This window comes from Xenopus laevis, chromosome 8S (assembly GCF_017654675.1).
Source record: "Xenopus laevis strain J_2021 chromosome 8S, Xenopus_laevis_v10.1, whole genome shotgun sequence".
Classification (NCBI taxonomy): domain Eukaryota; kingdom Metazoa; phylum Chordata; class Amphibia; order Anura; family Pipidae; genus Xenopus; species Xenopus laevis.
Genome location: NC_054386.1, coordinates 29,147,378 through 29,159,592, shown reverse-complemented (window position 1 = coordinate 29,159,592; position 12,215 = coordinate 29,147,378). Strand labels below are relative to the sequence as shown.

At 43.6% G+C, this 12,215-nt stretch overlaps 1 protein-coding gene across 1 annotated transcript; it reads right to left on the bottom strand.

Moving 5' to 3' along the window:
* Nucleotides 1-4,778: 4,778 nt before the first annotated feature.
* On the bottom strand, nucleotides 4,779-10,475 carry pmpca.S (peptidase (mitochondrial processing) alpha S homeolog). Its single transcript, NM_001095997.1, is given in 13 exon segments — nucleotides 4,779-5,656; nucleotides 6,405-6,549; nucleotides 6,647-6,709; nucleotides 7,112-7,202; nucleotides 7,370-7,488; nucleotides 8,061-8,153; nucleotides 8,228-8,491; nucleotides 8,706-8,806; nucleotides 8,966-9,060; nucleotides 9,185-9,267; nucleotides 9,349-9,428; nucleotides 9,568-9,773; nucleotides 10,400-10,475. Coding segments are annotated over 13 exon segments (1,557 nt in total). The 5' UTR covers nucleotides 10,447-10,475; the 3' UTR covers nucleotides 4,779-5,486.
* Nucleotides 10,476-12,215: the final 1,740 nt, after the last annotated feature.

Below are 12,215 nucleotides of genomic sequence, written 5' to 3'. Positions count from 1 at the left end.
GAGCAGGCCATCACAGAATTTGTTTCAGCCAGAGTTCTCGAACCAGTGCCTCCACTGGAGATTCATCGAGGAACCTATTCAAAGGTCTTTTTAGTCCCCAAGCCAAATGGGACTTTCAGAACGATTGTAGACTTAAGACAAGTAAATCAGTTCTTCCACAAGAAGACTTTTCGTATGGAAACCATCAGGTCGGTGATAAACATACTAGACAGAGGCGACTATATGGCTTCTTTGGATCTCAAAGATGCTTATCTGCATATTCCAATTTTTCATGCTCACAAGAAATTTCTTCGGATTGCTGTGTTCATCAAAGGAGTTCTGCACCATTATCAGTTCAGAGTTCTTCCTTTTGGGATAACAACGGCACCTCGGGTGTTCACCAAGGTTGTGACCTCGATAGCAGCGGTTCTAAGAGAAGAAGGGATAACTCTTATACCTTATCTAGACGACTGGCTGATTACAGCAGTGTCAGCAGCGCTGTTAAAGAAACATTTAAACAGAACCATCGAGCTGCTTCAGTATCTAGGATGGATAATAAATTGGGACAAATCAACCCTAGAACCATCCAGAGCAATAAAATTTTTGGGACTCATCATCAAATCTGCGGAAATGAAGTTATATCTTCCCCAGGACAAGATTTACAGTTTGAGGGAAGCTGTTCAAGAGATAATCAGAAACCCTCTTTCGACAATCAGAGGCTTAATGAGAGTCCTAGGTCTCATGACGGCATCAATAGAGGCTGTCGCTTGGGCGAAGTTACACATGAGACCTTTACAAACAGAGATACTTATGAGTTGGAATCGGAAAGTTTCCTCCATAGATATGAAGATATGTCTCAGCGCAGAGACACGATCCAGGTTGGAATGGTGGCTTCAGGAGAATCACCTAGTACAGGGTCTATCTTTTCAACAGCCGGAATGGATAGTGCTAACTACGGATGCCTCTCAATGGGGATGGGGAGCCCATCTGAGCCATCTAACGGCACAGGGCATTTGGGATCCAATGGAAAGCTCCATGTCCTCAAATTTCAGGGAATTGAGAGCGGTCTACAAAGCCATTATGAGTTTCCAAAGACAACTAAAAGGCAAAAGCATAAAGATTCTTTCAGACAATTCCACCACAGTGGCTTACTTGAACAAGCAGGGGGGGACCAGAGTTCCCTTGTTGAATCAGGAGCTATTCAAGATCTTGAATTGGACAGAGAGACACAGTCCTCGTTTGATGGCGGTGCATATAAAAGGAAAGGAGAATTTCATAGCGGATCATCTCAGCCGGAAAAGATTGCTCCAGGGGAATGGTCCCTAGATCAACACATATTCTGGAGAATTACAGATCGATGGGGAATGCCAGAGATAGATCTCATGGCCAACAGGAAGAATCGCAAAACACAGAGGTTTTGCTCCTTAAACAGACTAGATCGTCCGGATTATATAGACGCCATGTCAATCAGATGGAAATTCCAACTAGTTTACATCTTTCCCCCAATACCTATGATTCCCAAGGTTTTACAGAAGATCAGATTGGAGAGAGTGCAGACAATTCTCTTAACCCCATTTTGGCCTCGGAGGAGTTGGTTCTCTCTGTTAATGAGAATGTCCAGAGGACAGTATTGGATTCTCCCGCACTTTCCGAAGCTATTGACCCAGGGGCCTCTGGCATATCAGCATCTTGCGAGATTGAAGATGACAGCTTGGAGACTGACAGGTCCATTTTAGAGTCGGAGGGACTCTCTAAAGAAGTAGTAGACATACTGATTCAATCCAGAAAAGCTTCTACTATCAAGTCCTATTCTAGAGTCTGGAAAAGATTCAGAGACTGGTGCAAGAGGAAACAGATTTCGGAGACTCAACCTTCTGTGCCGGTGTTGTTAAAATTTCTTCAAGAAGGTTTTGATAAAGGGTTATCGGTAAATACTATCAAAGCGCAGATCTCGGCTTTATCTGCTCTCCAAAATAGATCTTTGTCCACTCTACCGCTTCTTAAAAGATTTGTCAAGGCTATTTCAAAGATCAGGCCTAGACTCATTCAATCCTCTCCTACTTGGGACCTACCTCGGGTGTTGAAGAAATTATGTGAAGCACCTTATGAACCTCTGGAAAATATCTCCATTAAGTGTCTATCTTTCAAGACTTTATTTTTAGTAGCCATTACTTCAGCTAGAAGAGTTGGGGAAATCCAGGCTTTATCAATAAAGGAGCCTTACTTGACATTCCTTCCAGACCGTGTTGTCTTGAGAACCCTTCCTAATTTCAGACCTAAGGTTGTCAATACATATAATATCAATCAGGAGATTGTTCTACCAAACGTTCAGGAAGCCCAAGGCCACAGCTCTCAACTGGTCCTTTTGGATGTAGGCAGAATTCTGAAAGCCTACCTAAGGAGTACAGAAGAATTTAGATTATCTGAAAGTCTATTCATCAGTTTTTGCGGAAGAAATAAGGGGCTAAAAAGCTCGAAACCGTCATTAGCACGTTGGATTAGAGAGACTATCCAGACGGCCTACATTAAGGATAATCTCAATCCTCCATTTCCTGTCAAGGCACACTCTACTAGGAAAATTTCTGCTTCATGGGCAGAGGCAGCCAATGTATCCTTGGATCAGATATGTAGAGCGGCAACCTGGAGTAATCCAAATACTTTCATCCAGCACTACAGGGTAGACATCTCGGCTTCACAGGAAGCTTCCTATGGCAGTAGCATACTACAGAAGGCGATATGAAGATACCCTCCCTTGTTACTCGTTAACTCTCATGGTGCTGCCGTAGGGGACGTAAGGGAATAAGTAAATTTATACTTACCGTAATTTACTTTTCCCTTAGTCCCTTAGGCAGCAATAAATTACCCGCCCTAATAAAATACTTAAGCATCGGTCTGTGTGTCTTATTAAAAAAAAAAAAAAAAAAACACTAGAGGGGGTTTTGAGTAGCTGGTATTTATGGGTGGGGAGAATTAACTCTTTTTTTCTCACTTGTCCTACATGTAAGGGAAAGCAAAATAAATCTCATGGTGCTGCCTAAGGGACTAAGGGAAAAGTAAATTACGGTAAGTATAAATTTACTTATTTCCTGCTTACGCCTTGGCCTTATTTGTACTATATGTAAATATCTGTTTATCCCTCTTGGAATACTACTCACAAAATAAAACCATTTCATATACAATCCGTTATATATTCTTTTTTTTTTAAAGTTATTGAGTTTCAACAGGGAGGGGAGGGGAGGGAAGGGGTTGGGGATAAGAGGTTATAATACGAAAAACTCACGTAAAGTAAAACTTACATAATGATGTCTGCTGTACAATTCGGTGATATAAGTCATACTTAGTTGTTACATACCAGATAATTGGTGAAGAGTCACACAGTGTGGGTTAATACATTACACATACATGGTTCTTGTTCTGGGTGTAGTACCAACCAGGGGAACCATACTTTCTGGCGTGCGGGCCCCAGGGAATGCCAGGTGTTCCTCCAGATAATCACTTCTGTCCAGTACTGAGACTGGAGGGCAATCCCACACTATATGGTAAAATGTAATTTCTGAGTGATGACACTTGGGGCACCTGGCTTTAGTAGCTCTGCCAAATTTTTTTAACCTGTCTTGCGTGAGGTATAGCTGGTGGGTAAACTTAAACTGTATGAGCGGTCTCTAATAGAGATCAAGAAACCATAAAGGCCGTCCATAGCCTCTTCCCAGTCATCTGGTTCCAGTGATGGGACGACTGTCTGCCACTTTTGTTGAGCTTTATCAAATGGGGCCAGGAGGCAAGTGATTAGTGACCTATAGAGCTTGGAGATCAGTTTGTCTCCTTTAGGATCCCATAAGATCTCCTTGAACTTAGGGGTGGCATATGTGATCTGGAGCGTGGAGAACTGTGCATGGACAGCTGCATATACCGGAACCATTGAATCGTATGCTGAGCCATTGTTTCAATTGGTCCATAGTGGGAAATTTGGAGTCGACCAGGAGGTCATTTGGGGATCTAACCTGTAGCTGGAGCCAGTAGTGAAAGTCCTGCACTTCTTGCAAGTGGGAAAGATTGGCATTTTTCCAAAGAGGTTGCTAAGGGGATTTCTCTAGTCGGCTCTCCTGTCAGTGCAGACGTTATGGTTTATGGTTTTGTCTTCATTCACCTCTGGAGGCAGGACATAGAATTGATTTTTTAGCCCCTTCCACTGGATATATAATTTGTCTCCAGCTCTCAAATCAGTTCTTTGTCCTGCCTTGGAGGTGAAGGACAAACTATTTAAGTATTTTTTTTCTTATTTCTTGATTCATTTATTGCTTCTCTCCTCTCCACAACTTGACATCAACTCCGGTACTGTAGAGCACGCAGAGCTGCCTTTCAGACTGTGGCACGAAGAGCTACCCATTGGTTCCTGTGGCACGCAGAGCTGCCCAATGGGATGGAGGGGCACAGAAATCTGCCCGTTGGCTTATGTGGCACACAGAGCTGCCTCCAAAGAGCCCATCAGGTTTGCCAGCAGTATAGTATTTGGGTTTTCGTTGTTAGGGTTAAACCATGGGTGAATATGGTACAGCTGGCCTGCTATGTAGTAGAGGAAGAGGTGGGAAAGACCAAAACCTCCTCTGTCAATGGGGGCAGTTAAGGATAACCTTAAAAGGGAATAAGCAGGGAGGTAACTTTTTAAAAGAAGGATAGTTGGATCTAGCATTATGTATTCTTAGCTAGCAATCTGCAATGTTTTCCATTGATTACTTTAATTACTTCTGTTCTGACTGCTGTAACATTCTGTACCCGTGTCCCCCCAAGAGAAATCAGTATTTCATATTGAAACGTACATGTTTATTGAGGAGGTAAGATTGTCTTTACAATAACAGTTGCTGAGTTGCTTCTCATTAAACCTGGGTCTGCACTTCATACTGCACCACTGCTATTGCCATCTTTTCTACTTTTGCTGACCTGGTGGAGGGCGGCTGGGAGTTGTAATTGTAAAACAGCCCTTTAAGTGTAACATACTTAAGATCTTCTAAACCTACAGGAAGATGAGAAGGAAAGTGGGTCCTGTAACAAGTAAATCATATCATTTCACACTCACATAATTATGGGTACTGGGATCCCTCATATCCTGGAGTTATGCCTTTACTGATTCAGATTTACCTTGTGACACATACAAGCAATACAATGTCTTGGAATTGGGATGAGACGGGTGAGCTGCTTAACGCTTTAGCTAAATAAACCTAAATAAAACATGGTAAATCCAAAGCCAAGCCATTGTGCACCTGCAATCCAGCCTCAGGGCATTAACTCATTAGAACAGAGGTTAAAGGGTTCTGCTTAAAGGGGATTCTATGTCCAGTTGAGAGGGCAGAAGAGGTCTTGATACTGTGAGTATGTGAACACTAAACACCAACTTAAGTCCTGAACTAGTATCCCAAATAAGAGACCAATAACTACCAAAATGTGTCCCGCCTTTGTATAAAAGTTCAGTCTGTTGTATAAATTAGTAGGAGCAAGGGGGGGGAACCATATTATCGAAACAGGCGGTATGAGCGGGGCAAGCGTCCATCTTTACTCGACAGGGCAGCTTGAATGTGTTCATAATCCGGCAGCTCAGTCAGGTCTCCCAGGGCAGCCACGGCGGGCTTGTTCCGTAGCATCTTAGTGGCAACGCGCTTGATGTCACTGGCTTTCACATTGTCTGTTGGGGGGAAACAGATAAGTGTGAGGACCATTTATTAAAGGTCAAATTTCAAATTCACGTGATTTTTTTTAAAATTCTAATATACTCACAATTCGACAATAAGAAAAAATTTGAATGGCTAATATTTATTTGATTCGGGCAAATCAAATTTTTCTCCCGAAAAAAAACTTGAATGTCAGGAAGGCTATTAACATCTCCAAATGGCTCAGCTGACCTCTGCTATTGACTTGTACATGAACTCGATAGGTTTTAGGTGGCGAATATTCGAATTAGGACTGTTTCCATGGTCAAGATGTGATTAATCTCACATTCGAATTGACATTGGAATAGGGGCATTAGAATTTGTGAAATCGAAAATTTGAAAACTATTTGACCTTTGATAAATCTGCCCTTAAGTGTCCCTAGTGTTACAATGTACTTGGGGGCAGATTTATCAAAATGTGAGTTTAGAGCTTAATAAATAAAAACTCACCCATGTTCTATTCATTCCTATGGGATTTTTAGAACTGCATTTATCAAACGTGAGTTCTAACTTTCACCCATTGATAAATACAATTCTAAAAATCCCATAGGAAAGAATAAAACATGGGAGTTTTTATTTATTAAGCTCTAAACTCACATTTTGATAAATCTGCCCCAAAGTGTTACTAGACCTGAATTGTTCTGCTGTGTCTGAAATAAAATACCCAGCATCCCTAGTCACTCACCACCTGCTATTTTCTTTATTCATAGGGTTAACACTTACTGATCAGATTACACAACTCGTGGGGAAGCTTCCTTGTACCGGTCGCCAGCACTTGTCTGCCAACGTCCTCGAAGATTACAGGCCGAGATTCCAGGTTCATCATGAGCATAGATTTCAGCTGGGTCCTGGCTCGATTTAATTCCACCTGAAAAGTTATGAAAATTCATTTCAGCGAATGGCAATACTTAGGGGAGTGCTTTCCCTGTTACTTGCATGACTGGCTCGCATAATAATAATCTCACCTCCCCGACGGATCCGGCCATTAAAGTGAATTCCCGAGTGATAATTTCCACCATGTCCCTGACCTGAGAGAGGGAAAAAACATTCAGGATTTGAAACTAGGGATGCACCGAATCCAGGATTTGGTTTGGGATTCGGCCTTTTTCAGCAGGATTCGGCCAAACCAAATCCTAATTTTCATATGCAAATTAGGGGTGGGGAGGGAAATCGCATGACTTTTTGTCACAAAACAAGGTAAAAAATGTTTTCCCCTTCCCACCCCTAATTTGCATATTCCAATTAGGATTTGGTTTGGGATTCGGACAAATCTTTCGTGAAGGATTCAGGGGTTCGGCCGAATCCAAAATAGTGGATTCGGTGCATCCCTATTTGAAACCATAATAACAATCAGAGAGGAAAGGGGCCTGGCCAGCATCCCCTGCAAGACAGTGATCGAGTCCTAATCCCAGGGCAAGACCAAGGCATACCTGGCGAGGATCGGCGCTAGCATGGATGCACAGCAGTCCCGTGTCTTCGTAGCTGTGATGGTAGGAGGTAGCATTGTACATCCAGTGGTGCCTGAAAGTCACATTTAGTACTCTAGTTAAACTGATAGGGGTAATGGACCAGAACAGACTTGTACAGGAGCAAAATCAGTCTAGTTTGCCCTCGATTGAGCAATTATGGCTGCTCCCTTTGATACAAACGAATACCTGAAAGGCTGTACTGTGAACAAGACAACTCACCTGTTAAGCACATTGAGGTACAGCCTTGTGAACATTCCTTTTCCGGGGCCTCCTGCGGAGAATGAGCCGCCGCCCCCCATCATCATATTCAAAACAGCAAAAGGGATGAAGTCGTCTTCCTGTAACAAAATATATATACCCAGCATAGCACCGTGCATCAGGGAATGGAATTCCAACGCATTATGACAACGTAAGCAGTAAGGGTTACGGTTGGTTAGATAAAGAAGCTGTAAAAGGTTTGTTCACCATTGAATTAACTTGTAGTATAATGTAGAGAGTGATATTCTAAGAAATTTGCAATTGGTTTTCATTTTTTATTATTTGTGGTTTGTGTGTTATTTAGCTTTTTAATCAGCCGCTCTCCAGTTTGCAGTTTCCCCAATCTGGTTGCTAGGCTCCAAATTACCCTAGCAACCATGCATTGATTTGAATAAGAGACTGGAATATGAATAGACCTGGATAGAAAGATTATCAATAAATAACAATAAACTCGTAGCCTTACAGGGTATTTGTTTTTTAGATGGGGTCAGTGACCCCCATAAAGCTGCAGAGTCAGAAGGAGGCAAATAATTTAAAAACTTTAAAAAAAAAATAAAGAAGACCAATTGAAAAGTTGCTTAGTATTTGCAATTCTATTATATACTAAAAGTTAACTTAAAGGTGAACCACTTTAACAGAGCACTGTACTTACCAAAAAGGAACAGCTTTCCAGGCCAATCATTATATGGGTGAGTTCTGGGATGGGAGTGGGGCCAAGACTGACGTCCGACATGTCCTTTTCCACCTGAGAGACACGACATTAGCCCTGAGTCTCTGCTCCTCCCTCACACTAATTGACACTGAAGTGACTTTATTTACCTTGACGATCCCCCCTGTGTACTGGGAAATTGATCTATCAATAATCTTCGGCTTCCCCGATGACCAGACAGGTGCGACCCCCAGCAGGTATTTCTTGGCGCATTCCACTAGATGCTCATGTTCTATGCCTACGCCGGCCAGCACCATTCTGTCGGGGGTGTAGTAGTTGTGCAGGTAATTGTGGAGGGTTTTTTGGCTGATCTTGTCGATGTTCTCCACGGGGCAAAACCTGGGCAGCCCAACTGTATTCCCTCGGTATGCAGCCTGGAGTAACAATATGGGCAGTTATGCAGAAAGCTTTTTTTATATACGCACACATGACTTCCTGTTCACGTCACACAGCAGGAAGTGAAGTGTGCAGCAAAAAAATTACTTCCCCAGCCTGCTTTATCAGAAGCACCCTATGAAAATTATAAATGCCACGTGATAGTCACTATGTATCTTTTTTTACTATGTGGGGTGTAAGGAAGGTACTTACTGCATGTATCATTTCTGTCAGCAGAGGTTCTGGGTCTGGTCTCATGTTCAGATCCTCCAGTTCGAATCGTATAGCCATGCGGGTCATCTCAATCTCTTCCTCTGTAATGGAACCAGATTAGAGCACTTCAGGAGTCACAATCCGACTTGCAGTCATGCAGTCAAACCTACACAGGTCAGTGCAAGACACGAACCCCGTTGGGTGCTCACAGGATGTTGCTTTATGGCAGGGAGTCTAGATATCCCTTCACAGCCACTTACCAGTGAGCCTGGGCTGCAGAACCACCTCAGACAACAGACTGACTACAGTATCCAAGCCCTTGGAGTCTGCAGACACGGCGTACATGGTGGTGTCCCTGAAAGAACAGGAGCTTAGTAATGCAAAAAATAGGAACAATTTACCTATGCAGCAACATGGTCTTGCTTTCTGGTGCCCAATACTGACCAAACCCAGGAATGTATCCAAACACAGTCACTTACCTTGAGGTCTGGCAGTCGCAAATGCCTCCGTGTTTCTCCAGCGTGAGGAGAATCTCATCTTTGCTGCCAAACTGGGCTGTGGACTGGAGCACAAATGACTAGTTAGGAGATAGCACAGCAGACAAGCTCCCCCTAACTGTCACCCATCACAGCCTGGTACTTACTGAAAAGGCCAGTTTTTCCAGAAAGTGTGAGATTCCACTGAGGTATTTAGTCTCGTGCCTGGATCCAGAGTTGATAAGGACTGTGAAATAAACACGCAGCCATTACATGCCTTATTAGCTGCATTTATGTAACACACCACTAATAAGAGTATCTGCCACACACAGGCCAATCAGGTCAAGCTATCCATTTGAATGCCCCCCAGTGTCCGTCATACTTACTTCCAACCGTACAGAACTGCCCAAATTTATTCTGCGATGCCACCCGTAGCCCATTCTCCAGGGTGGTAACTTTTGTTTCGAACTTCTCCTGCCCGTCGACTTTGGCAAAGATGGGCTTGGGGAGCTTGGGTAAAGGGGTGGAGAGGGGGATGCTGGGGTAGGTGCTGCCGCAGCTGCTGTACTTCCTGTATCTCGGGAGCCCACATCTGAAACAAAGCCCAGCCTTAAACAATACTCGCATACACCTGATGTAGCTTTGGAGGGCTAGCTGGTTGCTAAGGCTTATTTACCCCATCAACCAAGCTATAAAGCACAATCTCGAGTATCCTTGTGAGAATCATGCCCCGATTACAGTGCAGGGGTGGGACCTCTCTACCAGCAATGGAGCAACTTGTGTGCTGGGTGATGCAACTCCATGCAACTGCTAGGGCAGCCCTTACACAGGAAAGTCTAATTTCAGTTGGGAGGGTGTTGGTTACTATATTCCATATCACAGTCCCTGGCAGGGATAAACAATTAGCTCCTTTACCTCGTACAGACAAACTACAACTCCCAACATCATGTGCTGGCAAGTTTGTTTCAATCCCATGTGTAACGCAACAAGCAGAATATACGATCCCCGGGGAACTTATAACCCATCAACCACCCAGGCTTGGGGTACTTCAGTCTCCCAGATCATTAATTCTCTTATGTAAATAACCCCTCGTCACGTGACATGAAGTGACATTTCCCTCCCATGAGGGAAACCTTGGAACCCACAGGTGGAGGGAGGACAGGTGAAACCCCGATACCCCAGTCGCGAAGGAAACTTCGTACTAAAAACCCCACTTACTTCTGTATTCCACACCAGACCCGACTCTTAGCTAGATTCGCCGCCATCTTTCCATGCTCCGCCCCCTGACCTCCCCAGAACAGGCATGGGAGAGTCGGATAACTTCCTGCTTCCGGTTCTCTGCGAGTGCCATTTCCGGTGAATATGACTTGAGCAAGTGGAGTAGCTGGCAGCCTCCAGTTACTTCTATGCAGCTTTGTGTGCCTGGTGCGCTCCAGTTACACTTCACTCACATGAGAAGTCGCACCTCCATTCCCTGATGCCTGGCAGGCTCCTCCCTGCTTGCTTAGAGCACTACCTTTCCTTGCTGTAGGCATGAGAGGCTCTGCTGTCCCCAATACCCTCTGATTTGCAGCCCCAGTGCCTTGTTTCCCAGGTTACAGCCATGTCTGCATTTTGCAAGGGTAGCGACTAGTTCCTATCCTCGTCCCTCTAGTGGATAGGATATAGATGATTCAAATGGCAGTGATCTAGTTTCTATCCTCAGAAAGGACCTAATGCCTCTAGTGGTGAGGTACCAGGAAAGTATAGGAATTAGTCCAGTCTATACTGACAGAGCTAAAATGGCATCCAGTACAAGGACCTTCACAGTAAGGTCCCAAATAAGGATAGACTCTAGTCTGTTCTAATACAGCTAGCTATTTCCCATCCTTATAAATGCCCTCACCTTTTTGATAAACCTTTGTTATGTTAAATAGATATAAACTAATTTGAAACTCATTAAACGACATATTTCTGCCATTCTTGGAGTCAGTACTAGGGATGGGCCAATTTTTTCGCCTTGTTTTGCCGCAAAAATTATGCCCATAGACTTGTATAGCGTCATGCGTCAAAAAAAAAAAAAAGATGTGCGTCAAAAAGATTTCACCGCGCGTCAAATTTTTTTTGATGCCCATAGACTTTAATGGGCATCAGTGAATTTTTGGTGAAACAAAACAGGTCAAATTCACCCATCCCTAATCAGTACTTAGTTATTCATATACTGTATAAGATGTGTGAAATTCATCATCCTGTGTTCAGCTGTTTTACCTCTACTTCATATGAGGTTCAGTAAAGGGATAGAAACTAGTCAGTTCATACAAGCTAATTTCTATCCTGTCTATGGACCTTCTCTAACAGAACAGGGACCATCTGTATTAGGCAAATACCTGACAGGTCCAGTAAAGGGATAGAAGCTACTCAGTTCATACAAGAACAATCTAATTCCTATCCAATCGAAGGACCTTCTCTAACAGTACAGGGACTATCAGGCGGCAGCACCCCACTTGGTACCAGGGGCGGCAAAAATGCAGCTCCTGGTACTTTAAGAGCTGAATTTCCGGTTTTCAAACCTGAAATTCAGCTCTTCTAACGCAGAGAGCGCAAGTTAGGCTCTCTGCGCTAGCTTACTGGCCCTCTCTGCCGCCCTTGTGGACCCCCCTGGACCCCCTCAGGTGCGAAAATGTAAGTGCACGGAGGAGGTGGGAGCAGCAGTAACTGCTGCTGCCTCAGGTGGCAGCAGGATCACCCCTGGTAAAGGGATAGAAAATAGTCAGTTCATATAAGAACAATCTAAGAATTCTATTGCTTCATTATACATCTTACAAAGGGACTATGTTTTACCTGCAACTTACTAGCTGCTTTCAGAGTAAAACTCCCAAACTTGGCTGCCCTTTTATTTTCCTTTTCCTTGTTTGTTATAGTATACAAAATACAGCATTTTTTAGCATTATCCTATTTTAGACTTTAGTTCCCCTTTAATGCACCTAGCTATACAGGTGGATCTCAGATTAATGACAAGGCATCAGGAGAAGATTTCACAGCCTGGTTATGTTCC